Below are 25,065 nucleotides of genomic sequence, written 5' to 3'. Positions count from 1 at the left end.
TTATCTCTAATTTGTCATATCTACAGCTTGGTGGTGTACACTTTAACTAACCAGCAGGTGGCACCCCCTCAAGCCAATTCTCCCCAGCTTTGTCTTTGTGGTGTGTGAGGGTCTGATTCTTGTGGGGGTCCAACTGGTGCACCAAGTTTGCATGTGCTGTTGGTGCTGTCCACCCTGAATGTGGGGCATGTGTCTGAGTGGTTAGGGAGGGAGGGCAGCTTTAATAATCAAAACTCCCAGGTGTTCCTGGATATGTAAGGCTGTTCCAAGAGTCTAAACCTTCAGTTCAGTCTCGCCACAGATTGTCTCTGCTGCTGACCCACAACTCCTTGGTACTGGCGTATGGTCCCTGGGATTTCCGAGTGGGTCCCTCTTCCAAGCCGTGCCCTCCTAGGGCCTCTTCTGAGGGAATGCTGTGCTACATCACAAGTGCACACTGTCCGTCAAAGAAGTTCTGGGCCACCAGGCCATGTAGGGGCGTCTCCAGCCTGCTGAAAGGATGGGTGTATGGGGCATGTTAACTTCTCCCTTTTCACACAGCTCCGCCTTCCTAGCTCCGGGTCAATTAGCTGTGTGTGCGCAAAAGGCTTTTGTCCACGCCCGATATTGTGGTATGTGCACGCTTTGCTGGAAACACTTCCTGTTGCACTGAGTTGTTTGGCATGGCTCTGGGCTGTGGCGCCGGCGCCAGGCAGGAGCAATCCCAGCCCGCCAGGAAGATGGCCATAAGGGTGTGGTTTTTTCCCCTTTCGGTTAACCTCTGCCTTCCTCACTGCAACAATTAGCAGCGGGTATGCAAAAGCCTATCGTCCACACCAGATATTAAGGCATACCCACAGGTTATGGAGACGCCATTTCTGCTGCGCTTCACTGTGCGGTTCTCACTGTCATATTCACAGCCGCTTTTGGAATTTGTTTTGTTTTTTTTTTAATAAATTTTATTTTGAAATAAATTCAAACTTACAGGAACAGCTGCAAAAACAGTACAAACCCCATACATAGAACTCCAGCATATCCCAAACCCCCTCCAATACCCCAATCCACCACCTTTAACATCCTGTCACATCACCATTTCTTTCTTTCCCTCCCTCTCACCCTCCCTCCCTCCCTATCATCCATCATCTATTGCTCTGTCCTCTGAACATATGAGAGCAAGCTGTACACATCTTTGAACAAACAATATAATTCACATGTACCTTTCCCATGGATAAGAATATTCTTTTCTGCAATCCCATTAAGCGCAGCTAAGAAGTTCAAGAAATTCAACATTGATACAAAGCTTACATTCTATATTTCATTTTTTTTTTCCTTATGTCCCATCTGTGTCCCTTCGAGCCTCCTCTCCTCCATCCTCAGATTCCATCCAGGATCATCCTTGGCATTTAACTGTCATCTATTTAGACTGCCTTTTTTTTTTTTTTCTCAATTGTGGAAACATTACACAGGATAAATCTTCCCATTCCACCCCCTCCCTAGCATTCCATTAGTGGGATTAATCACATTTAGAATGTTGCAATGCTATCACCTTCCCACCATCCATTTCTAGAACTTTCCCTTCACCACAAACAGAAACCCTACACTCATTTCTTAACTCCCCATTGCCCCTTCCCCCACTTCCTGGAACCCCTACTCTACTTTTCATCTCTATGGTCATATTCTCTGACACTTTCTTTGTGTTTACCATGGGGCTTAAATTTAACATCTTAAATCTATAACAATCTTGTTTTTCTTTGATAACAACTTAACTTCAATATGACACATAAACTATGTTCCTATACTCCATCATTCCCCCACCTTTATGTAGTTCTTGTCAAAACTTACATATTTTACATTGAGTCCAAAACCACTGATTCACCATTACAGTTTATGTATTTAGATCCTGGAGGAAGTACATAGTGGAGTTATAAATCAACAATACAGTAGTATTGGTCTTTATATTTACCATGTGATCTTTACAGGAAATCTTAATTTCTTCATGTGGTTTCAGTCAATTGTTTAGTGTCCCTTCCTTTCAGCCTGCTCAACTCCCTTTAGCATTTCTCATAGGACTGATCTACTGGTGGTGAAGTCCCTGAGTTTTTGATTATCTGGGAACGTTTCCATCTCCCCCTCATTTTTACCCTCTAGGTGTTTGTGATTTCTCCAAGTCTCTGATGGTTATTGACTTCTATTTGTATTCCATTGTGGTCAGAGAATGTGCTTTGAACAAATTCATTTTTTTTTTTAATTTATTGAGGCTTGTTTTTATGTCCAGCATATGGTCCATTCTGGAGAAAGATCCATGATCACTAGAGAAGAATGTGTGTCCCAGTGACCTGGGATGTAACATTCTATATATGTCTGTTAAAATTCTCTATATCTATCTCTCCTTTCTTTGTTTCTCTGTCGTTAGGGCTCCCTTAAGTATCTGAAATAGGGCAGGTCTTTTATTAGGAAGATCACTCAGCATTTGTTTGTGAAAAATTTAAGCTCTCCCTCAAATTTGAAGGAGAGTTTTGCTGGATAAAGTATTCTTGGTTGGAAATTTTTCTCTCTCAGAATTTTAAATATGTCACGCCACTGCCTTCTCGCCTCCATGGTTGCCACTGAGTAGTCACTACTTAATCTTACGTTGTTTTCTTTGTATGTGGTGAATTGCTTTTCTCTTGCTGCTTTCAGAACTTGCTCCTTCTCTTCAGTATTTGATAGTCTGATCAGAATATGTCTTGGAGTGAGTTTATTTGGATTTATTCTATTTGGAGTTTACTGGGCATTTATGCTTTGGGTATTTATATTGTGTAGAAGGTTTGGGAAGTTTTCCCCAACAATTTCTTTGAGTACTCTTTCTAGACCTTTATCCTTCTCTTCCCCTTCTGGGGCACCAATGAGTCTTAAATTTGGACATTTTATTTTATCTATCATATCCCTGAGATTCATTTCGATTTTTTCAATTTTTTTCCCCATTCTTTCTTTTGTTCTTTCATTTTCTGTTCTGTGGTCCTCAAGGAGGCTGAGTTGTTGTTCAACTTCCTCTAATCTTGTATTATGAGTATCCAGAGTCTTTTTAATTTGGTCTACAGTTTCTTTCATTTCCATAAGATTTTTTAATTTACTCTTGCAATTTCTTCTTTATGCTCTTCTAGGGTCTTCATGTCCTTCATATCCTGTGCCATGCTCTTGTTGCCTGTCTGTAGTTCTTTGATTAATTGTGCCAAGTAATGTGTGTCTTCTGCTCTTTTGATTTGGGTGTTTGGGTTTGGGTTCCCCATATCATCTGGTTTTATCATATGCTTTAAAATTTTCTGTTGTTTTTGGCCTCTTGGCATTTGCTTTACTTGAACTCTAATTTGTCAGAACTACAGCTTGGTGGCATACGCTTTCTCTAACTAACCAGCCGATGGCATCCATGAGTCACCTATTCCCCTCAAGTCAGTTCTCCCCAACTTTGTCTTTGTGGTGTGTGAGGGATCTGATTCTTGCGGGGTTCAACTGGTGCACTAAATTTGGGTGTGTAGTTGGTGCTGTCCACCCTGAATGTGGGGAGTGTGTCTGGGTGGTTAGGGAGGCAGGGCAGCTTTAATAATCAAACCTCCCAGGTGTTCCCGGAGATTTAAGGCTGTTTCAGGATCCTAAGCCTTCATTTCAGTCTTGCCACAGATTGTCTCTGATGCTGACCCACAAGTCCTTGGTATTTGCGTAGGGTCCCTGGGATTTCTAAGCAGTTCCCCCTTCCCAGCTGTGCTCTTCCAGGATCTCTGCTGAGGGAGGGCTGCAACACGTCACAAGTGCACGGTGGCCCACCAGGGAAGCCCTGGGTCACTGGGCTGTGCAGGGGCACTCCCAGCCCACTTGAAAGATGACTGAAGGGGACGCATTAACTTCCCCCTTTTCACACAGCTCCGCCCTCCCAGCTCCACGACAATCAGCCATGGGTGCGTTAAAGGCCACTTTCCAGGGCCAATATTGTGGTATGTGTGCAGTGCTGCGGGGAAGATTCTCCATCACACTGGGTTTCTTGGCACGGCTCTGGTCTGTGGCTCCGGCCCTGGGCAGGAGTGTCCCCAGCCCACCGGGGAGATGGCTGGAAGGAATGTGGTTTTTTTCTCCTTTTGGCTCCCCTCTGCTCCCCTGGTCTCGAGACAATCAGCAGCAGGTGTAGGAAGGGGTATCCTCGATGCCAGACACTGAGGCGTTAGCCCAGCCCGCTCCCAACGTGCTTCACTGCACGGCTCTCCCTGTTTTATCTGCAGCCACTCCCAGGCTTTTTTTTTTTTTTTTTAAAGAACTAGTCCGTCTCCAAACGCCAGCACACCGTTTCCCCACACAACAGCGCAGCCGCCAGACTTTCAGCTGGCTCACTCACTCATTTCAGAATGCAGGCTCCTGGTTTCACCAAATGCAGGTTCCCTGTGGATTTAGCAGACCTTATCTGGCTACTGCTACACTGGAACTGCTTTTGGGTTTTTAAAAAACAATAAGAACTAGTCCAACTCCAAACGCCAACCCACGGCTTCCCCACACCACAGCATGGTTGCCGGATATTCAGCAGGCTTACTCACTTCAGAATGAAGACTCCCAGTTTCACCAAATGCACAGTCCCTGTGGATTTAGCAGAACTTGTCCAGCTGGTGTGTTGCCGGAACTGGTGTTCTGGGTCACTTTCTGGCTTTTATCTAGTATTTTTCATGGAGGTGTTTTTTTTGCCCTGTCCCTACTAACCACCATCCACTGCTCATCTCTTTCTGTATTCCTTTCCTCATATATGACATTTACTTTCTCAAGGCTATTACTAACATCTATATTTAAGCAACTGTCAAATATTATCATTTCATCTTCCCCAGATCTGCTTGTGCCCCTTCTTATGCACATTTCCTTTTTGGATATCTCATCTAAACCTTGAGCTAACACCAAACTCTTCTCAAAAGTCAGCTCATCTTTCAGGTTGTTCTTATGTCCAACACATTCACTGCTCACTCTTTTCTTCCATATTTAGTAACTCCTTGAAGTCATCATACCAGTCCATTACTTTTTATTCTGATTTTCACTAGACCACCCAGGCCCTCATTAGATATAGTATGTATATCTAAATAACCACTTCTATCCTCTCAGCTTCTGCCCTGATGCTCTTGAGCTAGAATTAAGGGTTGGTCTTTCTCATCATTCCTTTAATCTATTTTTCCCAACTCACTTCACACTGCTCCCTTTCAAGAATGCTCTGCTTCACAAACTGTCCCCTGAATATATCATTAATAATCTCCCCTTCTTGCCCCTGGTTAGGGTATTCCCCAACGTGTAATATTCTCAATCTAGTCATCTCTCAAGAATCAGTAGAAGTTTTACTCCTTTCTGAAATCCTCCAACCCAGCTCATAGCAATCACTTCCTGCACTCAATCTATTTCTTGTCAATCTTGCTCATTTGGCATTTACCACATATGGCACTGTCACAACTCTTTATTTTTTATCATTCTTAAACTTTGTGTAGAAATAAACCATATCTCCCCAACAAAATTACAACCTTAAGTATAGGGACAATGCTTTTTTTCCTTTATGCTACAGGAGTACTAAAACGGTATCATGTGGCAATGAAACTAAGCATAGTATGTAACAAAAATTGGGTCCTCAAGCAAATGTTAAACATTGTGTCAACAGGAAAGAATAGACCAATGTCCATTTAGGAAAGCGGCTGTGCCAGTTTGAATATATTATGCCCCCAAACCCCATTGTCTTTGATGCAATCTTGTGTGGGAAGACCTATCAGTGTTAATTAGATTGAAATTCTTTGAGTGTTTCCATGGAGATGCGCCCCACCCAACTGTGGGTGATGACTCTGACTGGATAATTTCCATGGAGGTGTTGGTCCACCCATTGGGTGGTTCTGAATTAAATTACTGGAGCACTATATAAGATCAGACAGAAGGAGCAAGCTGCTACAGCCAAGACAGACACTTTGAAGAAAGCACAGGAGCTGCAGATGAGAGAAAGTTTGAAGACAGCCATTAAAAGCAGACTCTTGCTCCAGAGAAACTGAGAAAGGACAAATATCCCAAGTGCAACTAAGAGTGACATTTTTGAGGAACTGCAGGCTAGAGAGGAACATCTTGGGAGAAAGTCATTTCGAAATCAGAACTTGGAGCAGACGCCAGCCACATGCCTTCCCAGCTAACAGAGGTTTTCCTGACATCATTGGCCATCTCCCAGTGAAGGTACCCAATTGCTGATGTGTTACCTTGGACACTTTATGGCCTTCAGACTGTAACTGTGTAACCAAATAAACCCCCTTTATAAAAGCCAATCCATCTCTGGTGTTTTGCATTCTGGCAGCATTAGCAAACTAGAACAGATTTTGGTACCAGAGAAGTGGGGTGCTGTTGAGTTTGCAAATATCAAAATGTTGGAACGGCTTTTTAAGTGGGTAAGGGGAAGATTCTGGAAGAACTGTGAGGAGCTTGATAGAAAAGGCCTAAACTGCTCTGAAGAGACTGTTTGTGGAAATATGGACTCTAAAGATACTTCTGACGAAGCCTTGAACAGAAATGATGAATGTGGTGTTGCAAACTGGAAGAAAGGTGAACCTTGTTTTAAAGTGGCAGAGAATTTGGAAAAATTGAGTCCTGGTGTCAGATGGAAGGAAGAATTTGAAAGTGACAACCTGGAATACTTAGCTAAGGAGATCTCCAGACTACATGTGGAGGAGGTACCACGGCTTCTCCTTGCAGCTTATAGTAAAATGCAAATGGAGAGCGATGAATTTAGAACTAAACTCTTGGGTTCAAAGAAACCAGAAGCTGATGGCTTTGAAAATTATAGGCTTCCAGGAGGTGGAATCCCAGAAGCTACAGCCCAATGTGACGGTGTAACCAAACATGGAACCCAGCAGCCATTTCAGTACAAGCCAAGATTGGAAAAGGAGTTAAGCAGAAAGGATTTGTGGAAAGTCCTATTATCTGTTGGCTTTGACCCCTGTATGCTTCATGCGAAGCCAACAGAATTTTTGAAGATCTTTATAGACAGAGACGTTGCTGGTCGGGACTGGAGGAAACAGACAAGGAACAACTTCTTCAAATGTCTTCAAAGACAGAGTCATGGAGGTTGAGGTCTGGAGTCAAGAGGTCTCAGGCTGGGAGAGCACAGTGGCCCACATGCATGGAAAGGGTGAGTTTGCCCTGGAGGTCAAGGGTGGGCCTTCTGCCTCGATGCTCTTGAAATGTTCTGCCACCCCAAGCTCCAAAGAGGGTGGAGCACATTCCCAGGGAATTCGGGAGAGCCTGGCTGCCACCACACTGTTCTGAAGGGGTTGAGCGTGTGACCCGGAGATGGAAGGGAATCTGGGTGCTGCCCAAAGTTTGAGGAGGGTTGGGCGGAGAAGGTGGTCTCCCCAATGTGTGGATATATTGGAACACTCACCCCAGCGTTTGGAGAAGAAAGGGCTGCCCCAAAGGCCCTTAGGAAGGGTTAGACGCCAGCTCTCTCAAGCCCCAAGGATGCAACGTCATTCTGTAAATGACTCTCAGATTTTGAAATCTAATAGAGTTTGTCCTGCAGGTTTTAGGAAATGTTTGGTACTGTGAACCCTGTTTTCCTTTCAGTTTCTCCTTATGTCAATGTGAATGTTTATCCTATGACTGTCCCTCCTTTGTATATTGGAAGTACATAACTTGTTCTAAGTTTACGGTACAGAGCCAGAGGGGAATTTTGCTTTGGGACAGATCGTGCTTGTAACTGATTTTGATGGGGTCTTGTACTTACTTATTGCTGCTGAAATGATTTGAATTTTTGTGATGGTGTGATGGGATGAATATATTTTGTATTTGAAAAGAATATGTTTTTCTGAGGTCCAGGGGGTGGAATGTGCCAGTCTGAATGTATTATGCCCCTCAGAAAAAGCTATATTCTTTGATGCAATCTTGTGGGCAGACATATTAATGGGGATTAAGTTGGAACATCTGGATTAGGTTGTTTGCATGGAAATGTACCCCACCCAACTGTAGGTGATAACTCTGATGAGATAATTTCAATGGAGGCATGGACCCACCCATTCAGGGTGGGCCTTGATCAGTGGAGCCATATAAATGAGCTGATGGGCAGAGGGAACTCAGTGCAGCTGTGACATTTTGAAGAGGAGCTACAGCCAAGAGGGACACTTTGAAGAAGGCACAGGAGCTGCAGATGAGAGACATTTTGAAGATGGCCACTGAAAGTAGACTTTTACTCCAGAGAAGCTAAGAGAGGACAAATACCCCAAGTACAACTAAGAGTGACATTTTTGAGGACACAGAGAGGTATGTCCTGGGAGAAAGCCATTTTGAAACCAGTACTTGGAGCAGACACCAGCCACATGCCTTCCCAGCTAACAGAGGTTTTCCGGACACCACTGGCCATTCTCCAGTGAAGGTACCTGATTGCTGATATGTTACCTTGGACACTTTATGGCCTTCAGACTGTAACTGTGTAACCAAATAAACCCCCTTTTATAAAAGCCAATCCATCTCTGGTGTTTTGCATTCTGGCAGCATTAGCAAACTAGAACAGTGATCTTCTTCAGAAAGATGAAAGTAATAGTCAAAATCCTAGACCCAGCTAAGTAAAATAGTTAAGGCTGCCTTCCAAGGCCAGATGAGAAAAAAGTGAGAAGCCAGAGGATTTCCAAGTAAAGAGATATAAGACAATGATTTTGGAACTGAACTTGATAGTCAGCTTGGAAAAATTCCTTAGGAATAACTACCTTGATTAAAAGGGGGAGAAAGTTTAGATGGTAGCTGATACTTTGTAATTTATACATCCTTCATCCCCTTATCCCTTCACTGATAATAAAGAGACTAGGATACAAGGTTAACAACACTATTTAAAAAGTCAAGGAAAGGAAAACTGATACCAGTGTACTCAAAGGAAACCAAGTGTCTATGGATGCCCCTGTGTGGAATTTGTGAGTGGTAACAATAAAGGTTACCACAAAACACAAGCATGCAAAAGAAAATAAATAGAAACAAAAGACCTCCTACTATTTTTCATAAAAATCTTTGAGAAATTCATTAATTTTGTGAGTATGTGACAATCTTTTATGTGCCTGGTTTAGCATTCTATGTGCCTTCTACGCACTAGGTAAAGAAGTTTGTTTATAATATGCTGCTGGAACAGGTAATCATAACACAGTAAGATAACTGTGATTATGGAGGAATGAAAAGAGTGCAACATCAGTTCATAGGAACAAATATCTAATCCAAGCCTCCTGGAGGAGTTGGCAAGACTTCAAAAAGTAGCATTAATTGGCTCTGCCAGGAAGTTGGCAGCACAAAGAAAAGAAGCTAGTTAATCCCCATGGAACAACTAATAAACAACAAGGAACAACTACTAACTAACCTGGAATAACTGCTGGGAGACAAACGTGACTGTCCACACATCATTCACCAGCCTGGATTGGGAGGAATGCCCGAGATCGCAGCATAAAATCTGTTAAGTAAAATCTGCGGACCCGAGCTGAGAGCCCCTCCCCCATGGCAGCCCAAACTGCAAAGCCTCACTGTGTTAGAAAGCAGCACTCCCTGAACAAGCCAATACACCTCAGCACAGCTGAGGTTTTAATTAACAAATGTTGACTGCTCAATACAAGCTACAAATCCCCAACAAGCAGACAGAGGCTTTTGATGATGACTGACCTTGGAGAGCTGGAGGACCTCTCTGGGAGAAAGGGGGAGCCCAGAGGACTGGGTGCTGTCTCTGGGCAATGGGTGAAACTGAGGGTGGCCATGGACTGGCCCTGAAGGGGGGCTTTCTGTCCCTTTTTCAGCTCAGTGGAGAAGGCCTCAGCCATTTTCAGTTCCCAGTGCTCTGACCCAGACAAGGGTGGAGATAGCAGAGGCAGAGAGACTATTCGAATGCAAACAATATCTCCCCAGGGGGTGTATTTTCCCTAAGAGGAATAAGGTGGTGCCAAGCTCTACTACCTGCCTTCCATACAGAACCAGACCCCACAGCCTGGGGGAAAACAGCCATGGGCCACACCTCTTTACACGAGTCTGGAGCTACAGGCTGACAGGCACCACCTGCTGGGCAGGTTAGGAAAAGCACAGTGGCTTGAGGCCTCAAAGGGTATATCAATCTTCTAAGACATACCCTCAAGGAGACATAATACTATTGCCTCATTCTGAGACCTGAGCCTGTTCTGGTCTGGGAAAACCTGATTGGGGTAACCAAGGAAACCAGATGCGTAGACAACAGAAAACTACAACCTACACTAAGAAAAACAAAGTTATGACCCAGTCAAAGGAACAAACTTACACTTCAACTGAGACACAGGAATTGAAACAACTAATGCTAAATCAATTCAAAAAGCTTAGGGAAGATATGGCAAAACAGATGAAAGGCATAATGAAAACACTGGGCATACATAAGGTAGAAATCGAAAGTTCAAAAAAACAACTGGCAGAATCTATGTAAATGAAAGGCACAACACAAGAGATAAAAGACACAATGGAGACATATAACAGCAGATCTCAAGTGGCAGAAGAAAACACTCAGGAACAGGAGAGCAAAACACTTGAAAGCCTACACACAAAAGAACAGATAAGAGAAAAGAATGGAAAAATATGAGCAACATCTCCGGGAACTGAATAACAACTCGAAATGCAGGAATGTACATGTAATGGGTGTCCCAGAAGAAGAGAAGGGAAAGGGGGCAGAAGCAATAATAGAGGAAAGAATCAATGAAAATTTCCCATCTCTTATGAATCTAAGAAGCACAGAGTACCCCAAACAAAATAGATCTGAATAGCCCTACACCAAGACACTTAATAATCAGATTATCAAACGTCAAAGATAAAGAGAGAATCCTGAAAGCAGCAAGAGAAAAGTGATCCATCATATACAAAGGAAGCTTGATAAGAGAATGTGTGGATTTCTCAATAGAAACCATGGAGGCAAGGAAGTGGTGTGATATATTTAAGATACTGAAAGAGAAAAACCATCAACGAAGAATCCCATATCCAGCAAAACTGTCCTTCAAATATGAGGCAGTGCTTAAAATATTCTCTGACAAACAGACAATGACAGAGTTTGTGAACAAGATACCTGCTCTACAGGAAATACTAAGGGGAGCACTACAGACAGAAAGGAAAAGACAGGAGTGAGAGGTTTGGACAACAATTTTGGGAGATAGTAGCACAGCAATGTAAGTACACTGAACAAAGATGACTGCGAGTATGGTTGAAAGAGGAGGGTTAGGAGCATGTGGGACACCAGAAGGAAAGAGGAAAGATAAAGACTGGGACTGCATAATGAAACCTAGAGTGCTCAACGATTGTGATAAAAGGTACAAATATGTTTTTACATGAGGGAGAACAAATGAATGTCAACATTGCAAGTTGTTAAAAATAGACTGGTATTGGGAGAAAAATACAATCAATGCAAACTAGAGACTATAATTAACAGAAACATTGTATTATGGCTTCCTTTAATATAACAAAGGCAATATATCAAAGCTAACTGCATACGGTGGGAGAGGACATAGGGGAAGGGTATGGGACTCCTGGCATTGGTGATGTTCTCTGACTCTTTATTCTACTTGAGTTTAATGCTATCTTTCCTTTTGTTGCTTTTTAGTGGTCATTTTTTTTTTCTTTCTTTTTCTTTCGTCTCTGCCTTCTTTGACTCTTCCTCCTTCTTTGTGGAAGAAACTGGAGATGCCCTTATATAGACAGTGGTGATGGTACTGAATACATAAATACCTGACTATACAGGGAACCAATGATTGTTTACTTAGGGTGGAATGCATGGTGTTTGAACAAAACCATCTTAAAAGAAATGAGTTGATGAAAAACCTTGAGGGCACTATACTGAGTGAAATAAGACAGACACATAAAGGCAAATATTGCAGGGTCTCACTGATATGAACTAATTATAATATGTAAACTCATAGACATGAAATATAAGTTACCAGGATATAGTATGAGGCTAAAGAATGAGGAGCGGTTGCTTATTATGAGCAGAATGTTCAACTAGGGTGAACTGTGGACAGAGATGATGGTAGCACATTGTGAGAATGACTAACAGTACTGAATGGTCTGTGAATATGGTGGAAAGGGTAAGCTCAGAATCACGTATGTCACCAGAAGAAAAGTTGGAGGTTAAAAGATGGGAATGTATAAAGCAGTGAATCTTGTGGTGGACAATGTCCATGATTAACAGTACAAATATTAGAAATCTCTCTCATGAACTAGAATAAATGTATGACACTATAACTGGAAGTTAATAATAGAGGGGCATATAGGAAAAAAATACACCTACTGCAAACTATATACTACAGTTAGTAGTATTTTAACATTCTTTCATCAACAGTAACAAATGTACTATACCAATACTATGAATCAATAATGGAGGGGGGCTGGTTAGGGGTATGGGATGATTTGAGCTTCCTTCTTTTGTCTTTATTTCTTTTCTGGAGTAATGAAAACGTTCTAAAAATTGAAAAAAAAATTAATTGCGGTAATGGATGCATAGCTGTATGATGGTACTGTGTGGGCAACTGATCGTACATTTTAGATCTTTGGATAATTGTATGGTTTGTGAACAATCTCAACTAAAAAAAAAAAAGTAGTATTAATTATTGCCTAAGCTAAGGAGTAGGCAGAGCCAGCATGAAAGGCTTTGTCTGCCACAGTGCAGGGACTATAATGGGAGCTTTAAATAGCTTAACTCAAAGGAATAACTCTAACAGGAAAACCCAGTAGGCTGTGGTCTAGCCATTAGAAAACATACTCTGAGGTAAGAGGCTTTTACACTCCTCAACAGACATTCTATTAGGTGCCAGGTTTATGTTAAGTCCTGAGAAAACAAGAGTGAACAAAACAGATTTGATTTCTGCCATGACAGAGTTTCCTGTCCAGAAGTAAGAAAGGCATATTAGTATAAGTGCCATGAAGTAAGGCTGCTAAAGGAGGAAGGGTTTTTACACATTTGATCTAATTATGGACAAACTGATGCCTTTCTCTTCTCTAGTAACTTTCAGGATGGATTACAGATTTATGAAAGTGTCACATAATTAAATGTATTTTCAAATACGTCACCATAGTTAGCATAATACATATACAAATTAGTTTTAATCCTTACCTTTAGGGGCAATTAGTTAATATTCTGAGTGTATTAAAAAATTCATAATCTAAGAGTAGATAGTTAGCCTTTTTAAGACCACCAATCAGGAATCCACACTCCAGAATACTCTATAACAATCCCTAAATAGCATTCTCTGAATCTGCACTAGAGAGCTAATTAATTGGCCTAAGGGACATCAGAAATAATTTTACACTAATGACATAAGCAGAGTTTAATATACATGGATCGGCTAGAAATCATACATAGGCATCCCTACCTTTGCAGAATAAGGTGTAAAAGTTGGCAAGCCCAGCAGCTGACAGCCCTTAGACTAGCACTAATTAATAGAAGGTTTTGGCACCTAATCTAAAGAGAAGGCTAGCTGAACCCTGAGACTAGAATATGGTGGAATCTGCCTCAAGTGCATCCTTTATGCAAGGTATTAGTCACAAGTGCCTGAAGGACAAAGAGCCAAAATTTCACCAACCTTCAAAACCAAGTTGCACAAGTACTGATGTGTCTGCCTGCTAATAAACATACGTATGTGTGGCAGATCTCAGCCTGAGACTTGCTTTCATTGTAACATCCCACAGGGTAGGGGAGGTTACAAGGGACTGAGTACCTGTAGCTCTTACCTCTAATCCTCAGAAGTTCCCAGATAATTACAAAGTCCCCAATTAGCTTAGGTCACTTTGAAACAGAATGGGAAGCACATTTCCAGGATCTTTTAATTCGTCTTACATACAGAACTCATCAGGTAACATGGTCATTTCCTAACTTTCTAAAAATAATTCAATGCAAAAGCAACTTCAAAAAGCGAACTGCCTCTGAACAAGAAATAAAGAGAAAAAGCTAATTGTGTGTGTGTGTGTGTGTGTGTGTGTGTATGTGTGTGTATGTGTGTTTTAAGGATCAGAGGAAGAAACTTACCTAAGATGCAAGAGTTTGGGAAAGGACAAAGACTGAGAGGCTCCAACTGTGTGATCATACTGAGGTTCTGATCTAGGAAGTAAACATTCTGTTAATGATTTAATCACAACATAAAATCATATTTTTCCTTATTAAGCAAGAGGTTTTGCCCCCAAAACAAACTCAAGAGCTTAACTGCATCTTTCCTTATTCAATTCACTTTAGTCATATGAAGGATAATTGATTAAAAACTTTGTTTTTCCAGAATCTTTTAATAAAAATTCTACTTCACTCTTAAAAGGCATAATAAAATCTATAACATAGAGAAAATCAGAGATTTCAACCAAACTCCTCCATATAAATTCCTCAAATAATCCCAACCAGCCATACAAATCATTACCTTAGATTAATCACAGGGAGAGGTGGTGACGAGAGGAGTTTCTTGAACTGATGTGTACTTACAACTTCCCCATCAAAGTTCACTTCCCACATCCTGGAACCAGGGCGAGCACAATATATCAGGGGTTGCTGGCCCCCAGAACATCTTCCAGGAAAGAAACAAGCTCCATATTCTCCATCTCTTTCCTTGTTTCCAATTTTCCAAAACTTTTCCCTAATACCAAAAGAGGAAAAGAAAGCACATTTATTACACAAAAGTCTGAAAACAATGGTACTACAAATCAGCAGGGCCATAATCACCCCATCCACAATGTCCTCTTCCTTATTTATATTCGCAGTATACTGTAAAGAACAATAGAATGGGAAGGTTGAATTAGGGTTCTGGCTCTCTTTTGTCACTAATTTTCTCTGTGACAGAAGCAAACCCCTGTCCATTAGCACTCAGCTTACTATTCACAAAATGAGGGGTTCAGAATTAATGAGAAGGCCTTCTTCAAATCTAAAATGAGTCCATATTTTAAAATCGAAAACATTTCAAATATTTTTGAATTCTATTGACTGCTTCTCTAGTCACCATGTAAAATGTTATTTGGACACTCCAAGGCAGCTGCTAATCTACCTCTCCAATTCCGTCTCCAAGCCATTCTTCTGCCACAAACACACACTAAACTCCTGTTTTCTGAAACCCCAGGCCTTCTGAAATTTTGCACCTTGGAACATTCCATTCCCTTAGGATTACATGAGATAGATACTTAAAAGAGTTTAGCACACTGCCCAGAACATGGAAAGTGATAATGACAGGGATGAGGATATGTCTCCTCCTAAAACTCCTGTTACTTATTCTTAATGACTTAGCTCTATCATTTTTCTTCTGAGAAACTTCCTTGACTCCCATAAGCTAAAATACATGCTTCCTGTGCTATGTTTTCATAGCATTTACCACTTATAAAAATGGCAATCATACCTATTTGAACTTCAGATTATGACTTTCTTCAAGGCAAAGACTGTTTCTTATTCTTCTTTAGTTGAATTCCCAGTATACAGCAAAGGATCTGGCCCACAGAAAGCACTCAATACATGCAGTGCTCTATATTCCTCAGTCTCTTTTATTGGAGAATGATCTGATATGTTCTCTAGCATGAATTTACTATATGACTTCCAAATAGTTCAACAAACATCCTTGTACTTACTTGCTTTGCTACAAGAACATGGATGTGAAAGTGCTTAGAAATTTCTACAGAGGAATAAAGGAAGTTACAGTTTTATCACTTATGTTCCTTATTGGGGGAAATAAAATGTATCTTCTGCTTATTCTGCATCCTCTGTGGTGCCTACTACAGTGCTAAAGAGCCAAAGGAGTGCAATAAATGTTTGCTGAGTGAGCAAATGCAGTCAACTCAAACCCATAACCATTTGTATGCTCCTTAGTCTTCCTTTTACATTTTCAAACAATTATTATGTGACAGGCATAAGGCTAAGTATTTTAATATGTATTATTTTATTTGATCCTAAAAATTATCTCTACATTCTGGATGGGGAAACTGACATTCAGCAAGGTTTAAAAAGTGGCAGAACCAGGACTTGAAATCATATTGTCAGGCTTAATTATTCAATGGTGTTTCCACTAGATCACAATATTTTGTTTCTGTTTGTTCTCTTCCCTCCTGGGATCCATTCAGTTTCATTAACAATACTGACAAAGCAGTAAACATCTGGTAGAAGAAACAAATCCGTATCTTTCACTTTAGATAATTATTAGAACCCTGGTTAAAATACATATATATATATATATGTAAGGGTGAAACAAAGAAATTTAAAAACATAAATGAGTATTTTAATTATTATACTATCTATGTCCACCAAAACTGAATTCTAGCTAACATTTCTAAAACATGTTATTTTTACAAGTTCTATGTTACCGTCTAATCAACTCTGGCTACATCCCTATGAAAAGGGATTAGCAACTCCATCACAGAGGGAAAAATAAAACTGCACTTACTTAGTTCTTTAGTTTAAAAAGTCTTTCATATACACCATTTCACTAGATCCTCAAAATAACCCAAATAAGGTATTAATTCAATTTAGTGTTCTGACCACCTGTCAGAATTTCAGTCAAATTTCTGAATCAGTCCATTTGGTAAACCTGAAATGGCAATCTATAGATGAAGAATTAGGTGGAGTTTATGGCCAAAGGTATAATGTCAAAGGAATGTACTTGAGGTAATAGCAAGTGAACAGTCAGAATCAGGATAGAGGGTTCTAGTCTTGGTTGCCTATTCCCAGCTTCGTGATACCAGGCAATTCTCACAATTCTCTAGGCCTCAGCTTCCTGTACTGCAAAAATAAAAGGGTGACTCTAGATGTTCTTTTAATTTTCAGTTCTGTGAGTCTAACTTCATCACTGACCCATAGTCTGAAATAGGTCAAAACCAAATACATCTAACTATGTAGCTTGCACAGTGTGACTGTGTGATTGTGAAAACCTGGTGGCTCATAATCCCTTTATCCAGTGTATGGACAGATGAGTGGAAAAATGGGGACAAAAATTAGATGAAGAATAGGGTTGGATGGAAAGTTTTGGGTATTCTTTTTTGTTTTTATTTTTATTTTGGAGTAAGGAAAAGTTTCAAAAATTGATTCTAGTGACGAATGCACAACTGTATGATGGTGCCGTGAATAACTGTACACTGTGGATGACTGTAGGGTATGTGAATATATCTCAATAAAACAGTATTTTAAAAAAAGTAAATGAACAGTTGGGGAGCGGAGGGGAATGGGGTGTTTTGGATGTTCTTTTTCATTTTAATTTTTATTTTAGTTTTTGAAGTAATGAAAATGTTCAAAGATTGATTGTGGTGATGAATGCACAACTATATGATGATACTGTGAACAACTGATTGTACACTTTGGATGACTGTATGTTATTTGAATATATCTCAAAAAATTGCATTAAAAAATACATCATCCTTTCCACTAATTGCATGTAAACTGTCCATTTGCATCCCAAAGCCTTGCCTCTCTGCAGCCCAGCTAGGTTCTCAGATGCCAGACACCTGCCACCTGCTATAACTGGCCTTCTTCCCAGGTGCCTTTCTCATACCACAAAAAACAAAACATGTCTCCTCCTCATTCTCCCCTCTACCATCCTGATGCTCAGCAGACAATCCTTCACACCTTTTGGAATAAACAGTCCCGTGCTTCCTAGCATACCAGTGTTCCTGGAATACCAAAATACATAAAGACTTTCCAAGTTGACAAGAACCTGAATAATTCTAAGAGAATCAATTTCCAAACCCTGATTTTCCATATGCACACTTTTTAAAAACTGATCTGTTTGAGAACCCACCTGTTTCTTTAAGATGACATTTAAGATTGTCATACTCAATGTGGTTCCAATTTATCAACCTATCTTTCCATTTCCAACTTTATCTCCCACAACTCCCCTACTTAAGACAGACTGCCAGGTTTGGAATATGCCTGATTCTCACTTTCCCAAACTCACTTTCACCTTCCTGCTAGAAAGTCTCCTCTTAACCACCTCTCACCTGACAAACTGCACCTACCAAAAATCTTCATCAAAATTACTGAAGCTGGGTGGTCCATTCATGGGAGTTCATTATATAATTCTTTCTTCTTTTGTGTAGGTTCAAAATTTTCCATAGCAACCTTTTTTGTGTGTGTGTATTTTTTATCGTGGTAACAATATACAACATTACTTTTCCCATTTTAACTACTTTAAAGCACACAATTCAGCGGCATTGTTTACATTCACAATGTTGTGCTACCATCATCATCATCTATTACCAAAATTTTTCTATCGCCCCAAAAATAAACACTGTAGCCATAAAACACTAACTTCCTATTCCCCACCCCCACTCCTGCCCCTGGTACCTTCTGATTTACTTTCTGCTCTATGAATTTGCATATCATAATAAATTTATTTTAAAAGAGGGGATAGGCCTGAGGAATATGGTGGCTGGCCAGGGCCAGCAAAGAAATATGGCCAGTGAAAATTTCCATGCAGTGAGAATGGTTGAGAAACTTCTGCACTGTGATACACAACATTCATTTCAAGTGGCTTCCTATTCTGTTCTGCATTCTCATAGCTACTTCTAATACACTCCTAAGACACTGTACTTTTGGCCATTAACTCCATCCTTGAAATTTTGGTAAAATATTTATCAACTTCACAAGGCTCTTAATTATTCTTCACCCAAGGTTACCCTTCAGTAAAATTATCTATTAAACACACAGGAAATTTTAAAAGCAAATTTTAAAAAAGCTTCAATCAAGGAAGCTGATTCCCCATATTGAAAAAATGATTGCCTTTTGTGCTTCTCTCACAGAACTTAGATCATGCCTCACAGGAGAGTTCATTGAATATTTGTGTTAGTCAACCATTGGATGGTCTCAGTCTCCTCTACATCCTCTCTACTCTCGAACATCAGCTAGCACACAATTCATTCCTTAATATCTGTATAACAGAATTGGTCCCTTCCAGTTCTAAAATTCTCTATTTCTAATGATGCACAGCTGGTCAGTATACCTCTCAGTGTCACACAAGAAGGAACGAGTAAGTGAAGATATAAGTAGTCTTCCGTCCAAATAATCTAACTGGACAATACAGGAGTCAACTGTTGTTATTGTCTGAACAGGAAACATCACAAAGGCAGCAGATGCCTAAAAGGGGCAGAGGGAAATAAAGTTTATTTCTTCACAAGATATATACACAACTGCCTCCTCTTTACCCTTAAATAAAAATAATTTGGATAGTGAAATAAAATTTACAAAATAAGCCAAAATTTAATTTGCCTGTTAGGATATAAAAGTTTCACTCATTAAAGTTTTGTGAACTAGTTTGGTACATAATTGCAGGAGAAAATTCTTAAGGCTCTGTTTGTGATGATATAATCTCAGAGGTTGGAATAAAACATGGAACAAGTTTAGGAATAGTTGAGAGAAATTTTCTCCTTTAGACAGTACTTTTCCGTTTGGACAAAAAAGACAAATCAAGGCTATACTATGTTTAGGGTTCCAATTATGAATGTTTTGGCTCAAAAATATGTTAAGAATGAAATGAAAACTTTGATTAATCATCATGACCAAACGAAAACAATATGGCTGTATTAATTAAAATAATGTAATTTAGCAAACAGTAGCTAGATCCCTTCTTTTTCTGCCAGGACCCTACACAGAAATAAGTCAAAGAGAGAAATAAATCCCCCATCCCGATATAATAGCATTGGAGAAAAGGGACAATGAAAAGCCGGTCTGCTATGTCTTAATGACAGACCAGAGCATTCTGTTAGGATAACGTGAGACCCAACCCTTCTACTCCAGCAATAACTGTGGCAGGAATCCTAGGGACCTGAACAGCTGAACAAATCCAGGAGTTATCTTTAAGATCCTATTCACAATAAGTTTCCTCTAACCTGAGAGAAAATAACCTAGCCCCATGAGTTTCTTCATGCAGGGACCAGGAGATTAAGAACCTGGACAATTGGTGCCATTTCTAAATTGTCGCCATTTTATTCACACAACTAATAAACAGGCATCTTTTCTTTCTTAAAAGCCTAGTATTAAAAATGTTTTATTTGAATGAGCCATACAGGTGATTAGGGAGAAACACAATAGACAATATATAAATTACTGAAGTTAGCTTACAGAAGTCATTATGCAACAGTATCAAGCTAAAACAGTTACCATAGTGCTATATACAAACAAGTCTCCCCCAAATTAATGCCTAGGCTCTAGATTATTCCCCCAAAAAATACAGAAGACAAAGTTGCCTTCTTTAATTGAAAGTTATATGAGACAACACCTTATTTCTCACCGACATACACAAAGAACTGGACAGATGCTCACCTTTGCCTGCTTAGAAGTGTTGAGTCTGATGGCAGACACTTTCCCCACATGATCACCTACAAAAACTCTAAGAAGAGCTGTATCCCAACAGAGAGCTGTAACTTTTCGGCCTTTGTGTTCTGAAGATACATAAATTCGTTCTGGCTTCCCACGACGCTCTTGATTTAATTCCCAAACTACAACAAAGCCTTGACTGCAAGAATTGAGTCACAGAAGCAAATTTTGGCAATAGGGAAAAGGGTACAATTTAATTGCAAAACAGTAACAAATATATCAGATACATACACAAACTCTTCAGAAAAGAGGAAGTAAAAACTCAGGGTATTAATTTCCTTGCTTTAATCATCAAACCAATATAACAGAAATTAAATTTTCTAAACTATCTGTTCCCTTTCTCTTTTAAGGCTTTTGCAATGTTGTTGCCTCAAATTAGCATTCTCCAAAAACACTACGGTGACCAACTGTACTGGTTTGCTTTACCTTCCCAGATAAAAGGTAGAATCTGAAGAGAAGAAAGCCTTTTGCTCTTGGTCCCTTCTTTCTTGCTTGAGATGCTAATGGGTACATCAAGCCTGGAGGCAAGACAGTTATCTTGCACCTGAGATTTCCCAGGATGTGGGACTTTCAGTATTAAAACCGGGACAGTCCAAGACAAACAGAAGGGTTGGTCACCCTAACAAACACAAAACACTCTTGCCAATTTCAAATACATTTGGAAATGATGAAACAGTTTTAAAATAACTTCTCACCTGGTCGCTACAGCAACATAATCATCATCATGTAAACAACAGGCAATTTGAGAAACTGCACCTTCCTAGAGCACAAAAGGAAAAATATTAGGCAGCTTCTCAAAAACATTAATTTTTTTTTTACTTTTAATTCTCAAGTTTTACATTTTTCTCTTATTCCAATTGTTTATTTATAATACAGAAATTAGCACTTATGAAAGATATTCCAAGCAGCGAATGACAGGGCTGCCCTTAATCTTACCCTGTGTGAAAGAAAAAGCCTCTGTTTCCAGCCTTCTTTCTGAATGAGATTGAGTCCTCCACCTGAACTGCCCAAAGCCAACCATTTGCAAGACACAGCTATGCTCGTGCACTAAAAAGATATAAACAGACAAGCATGAGATAATCACAGCCACTTGGCCAAATAAACCATCCACTGGAAATAAATACTGAGGATTTGTGTCTCTGGATCCCCTCTACACCTGTATCTCCTGCCTAATGGACACTATGTAACGGCACTCACTCTCTAATTTTAGTACAATGGAAAATACAGAAGAAAGAACATTTTGTTTTAAAATTTTTAATTGAATCTCAAAATGGCTGAATAGGCTCGACTGTATAAATTAGTCATCTTCCCTTGGCAAAAACCTGTTATTAGACATTAACATTTTGTGTAATTTGGCTAGGTCATTCCAATGCTGACCACAAAAGTGGAAGACTAAGTCTCCAGGGGACAGAGCAACCACTTTAATCATTTGCTCACTTAAATCATTTCTAGTCTGTATAATCAGTACAAAACACCCACAGCTCTTGGAGCAAGTGACACCACATAGAGAGCACACATGTAGTTCACTGCAGTGGTTTTTCTCTCCACACCCTCAGCCCACTGATTCCTCCACCAGAGAAAGCAGTGGCCATGCTGTGCCCAATACGGCATGACAAAAAAATACTGGTTGGCTAACTGACAATCCCAACCCTCTTCAAACTTGTTGCTTTCCACTATAGAGCCTGAAAAACCTAAATATTCACTTTCCCATTTTCTCCTACAGCTAGGGGTAGCCCTGTGACTCAATTCTAGCCAATAAGGCTAAGTCTACTGGGGAGTCCTTGAGCTGCTTTACCTTCCCAGATAACAGGCAGAATTTGAAGAGAAGAAAGCCTTTTGCCCTTGGCCTCTTCTTTCTTGCTTGAGATGCTAATGGGTACATCAAGCCTGGAGCCAAGACAGTTATCTTGAACTATGACTAACACCAACATATGAAGGATGATAGAACTGGAAAGATAGAGCACCTAGGTCATCAGTGATACTACTGGGCCACTGCACTAAACCCAGAAACTCTAACCTCCAATGAGGTTAAAAATGTCTTTATTGCTTAAGCCACTGTTAGTAAGAGATTCTGTATTCCACAGCTGAAACTCTCTGATATCCATACTCAAAACTGCTGCTCATATTACTCTGCCTATTACTTCCCATTCTCCCTTTCCTCGGAGGCTAGAAAGGTGCTTTGGGAATGTGAATAAAAGTAGAAAAATGAAGTTATTTTAGAGTTGGTTATGAGAATCTGTTCTTCACCATATCATTCCTAGGTTAAAGGGGTTTGAGGGAAGCACATACCTCTTCCCACAGAGCTAACTCACTTTTGCTCTGTTCCCTAAAACAGGGAAGCAGGTTAGTATAAGTGCAATGGTTCATATTGTTAAAATGAAATGAGATCGATTCATTTATACTATCTTATTTTCAATCAAATACAATACTTGTTGAGAGAATACAGCAAGATTACTGAGGGAGAAAACTAAGCAATCAGTTTCATGGTTTTCAATGGAGGCTAGAAGAATTCAACTGAAGCTCAAAAAATAAATCAAGAAAAGCTACAAATATGCTACTTCTGTGTAAGAAACTACTAGGACAGGTAAGAACATCCATGATTCCAAAAATATAAGGAACTAGAGGTCAGAGAGCACATATCAACAGAGAACACACAAAAACATGAAAATGAAAATGATGCAAGGATTGAGAAAGTCACCTTCAAACGACTGGAGTCTAGCCTCAGGGCTGAAAGTAATGAATCCAGAGACTCAAACTCTGCAAGAACATGACTGTAGGACTCTGGTATCACTGGCACACAAGTCATTTAGCCAGAAAGTTGAAACAACGTGAGTGATAAGCACAGTATTCCCCACCTGAATAAAACCTGCAAAATAGAATTTAAGATCATTCCTCATTCGGCATGCATTAATGAATGTTTTACACCGAGGGAAACACGAGAAAGGGATGATGACTCCTATTCTGGAGGACCTTAACATCTGTTTGGAAAGAAAACACACAAAGTTAATGTTAAATGTAATGGTATGCTTTTGTAGTGTCATTATTCCGACTCTAAAACTCCCAGAGGATCAGGTCGATTCTCAAGGCCCTCTATAATCCTATCCCACTCTATTTATCTAACTGTGTGACTAGGTAGAGAGGATATGCAAGGATTTAAAAGGGAAATTGGTGACAGCTCTCTGCTGTAAAATAGCAACCTCGCTACATTTCTGTGAGTTGTGAAGCTTCTTTTGCCTTTAAGAGTCTTTTATTAAAACACAATCTTCTGCAAAGGCCTCAAACTTTAAACCCTTATCAGGAAACACTATAGTTATGAGCTTAAAAGGAACAGGCCTCTGAATCTTTCTCTTCAGGCCCAGCACACGATAGGTACTCAATAAATATGTTTCCATTTAATGAGTAAATGTCCCTACTAAGTGACAAGGTACAGGGAATTACAGCTTCAAAGAGGAAGAATGGCTTCAATAACAGAGACTAAATATAAATGAACAGATGTAGGAATACAAGGTAGCAAATGCCAAATACACAATGAGATCTTTATAAACACACACAGAAGAGTTCTCATGGTGGGGAGGAAGGGGAATTAGGGACATGTTTAACCACACTCAAATGCACATTTTTATCAAATTGGAGCAATTTCCAGAAAAAGGAAATAAGAGAAAAGTTAAGAAAATTCTACCCATTAACTATTCTCAGTCCTTTGTTACCTGCCAAATTAAGAATAAAAAGTAAATAAATACCACACAAAAATACAGAAGCAATCAATTGTATCTAATTTGATGCTTGTACTTTATTTTTTGTTTTTCATTTTTTTTCTCCCAGAAACACAATTACTCATTTACATAACAAATACATATTCAGCACCAGCTGTGTACCAGGCATTGTTCCAAGTCCCCCAGAGATACAACAAAGGCTGAAACAGAGTCCCAAACTTCATGAAGCTTATTTTCTGGTGGCAAAACATATACAAGCTTGTCATATTTTTTATTTCATATACATAATATAGTAGTATTCTGGGAGGAAAAAAGATCTTAGTATTCAAAAAAATTGACAATTCCTAATTTAAGAAAAATCTTCCCTCACTCTTCATTCATTCATTTTAATGAGTCCTGGTAAGTACCAAGCGTAGTGGTGAGAACAAGACAAAGTAATTCTAGAAATCAGTGAGTTTATAACCAAGTAGAGACAAATAAAACAAATAAACAACAACAACAAAAAAAAACAAATAAAACACAGGCACACACGTTTCATAAAGGAGAGATTAGCAAAAATACTATGTCAAAACTTAAAGGATAGAGGGAGCATATTGAGTCAAAAGAACCATAGAAAATTTGACAAGGGAAGCAGCAGTGGAGTTGAGTAGACTTTTATCAGAAAAAAGGAAAGGCTGGTAGGTAGGTCAGAAATAAGCAAAGGTATAGAAGTGGAAAAGTGTATAATGTATTTGGAGAATACAAGCTCAGTTTTTGGTTGAAACGTAGGATACAAGCAATGGAATAACAGAAGATAAAGGCAGAATTGTAATTTTGGCCCAAATTACAAAAACACCTAGAATCTCAAACCAAGGAACCTGAACTTAATTTGGTAGGCAACAAAAAGGCATTGAAGGATTTGGTGTTGGAAGACAGGCCATTTGGCCTTGATCTCAGTGAAAAGAGAAGGGGTGGAAAACCTAGTCAGTTCCTATTTGGGGAAAAAAAAAAAAAAGGATACAATGGAGATGAAAATGGAAAAAAAATCGAAACAGCATAAGCAATGTCAGTTCTCAAGAGAAG

General features: G+C 39.7%; 1 protein-coding gene across 3 annotated transcripts in view; it reads right to left on the bottom strand.

Annotated features, from left to right (window-relative positions):
* The window catches only part of HPS5 (HPS5 biogenesis of lysosomal organelles complex 2 subunit 2), a 57,215-nt gene that overhangs the window by 29,677 nt on the left and 2,473 nt on the right, over window positions 1–25,065 (bottom strand). For 2 of the 3 annotated variants that reach the window (XM_037839283.1, XM_037839284.1), the window contains exons 2-8: window positions 22,989–23,156; window positions 21,227–21,337; window positions 20,986–21,050; window positions 20,237–20,429; window positions 18,918–19,051; window positions 14,373–14,585; window positions 13,994–14,065 (exon numbers count right to left, since the gene is read on the bottom strand). In XM_037839283.1, coding sequence (XP_037695211.1) covers window positions 13,994–14,065; window positions 14,373–14,585; window positions 18,918–19,051; window positions 20,237–20,429; window positions 20,986–21,050; window positions 21,227–21,337; window positions 22,989–23,096 — 896 coding nt within the window. In that variant the 5' untranslated portion in view covers window positions 23,097–23,156. Of the gene's footprint in view, window positions 1–13,993; window positions 14,066–14,372; window positions 14,586–18,917; window positions 19,052–20,236; window positions 20,430–20,985; window positions 21,051–21,226; window positions 21,338–22,085; window positions 22,238–22,988; window positions 23,157–25,065 lie in introns of those variants that run through there. The other variant, XM_037839285.1, reaches the window with a different exon arrangement.

The sequence above is a fragment of the Choloepus didactylus genome, chromosome 6, assembly GCF_015220235.1.
Source record: "Choloepus didactylus isolate mChoDid1 chromosome 6, mChoDid1.pri, whole genome shotgun sequence".
Taxonomy (NCBI): domain Eukaryota; kingdom Metazoa; phylum Chordata; class Mammalia; order Pilosa; family Megalonychidae; genus Choloepus; species Choloepus didactylus.
Note: the sequence above shows the minus strand (reverse complement) of the source record. Positions and strands in the feature narration are given on the sequence as shown.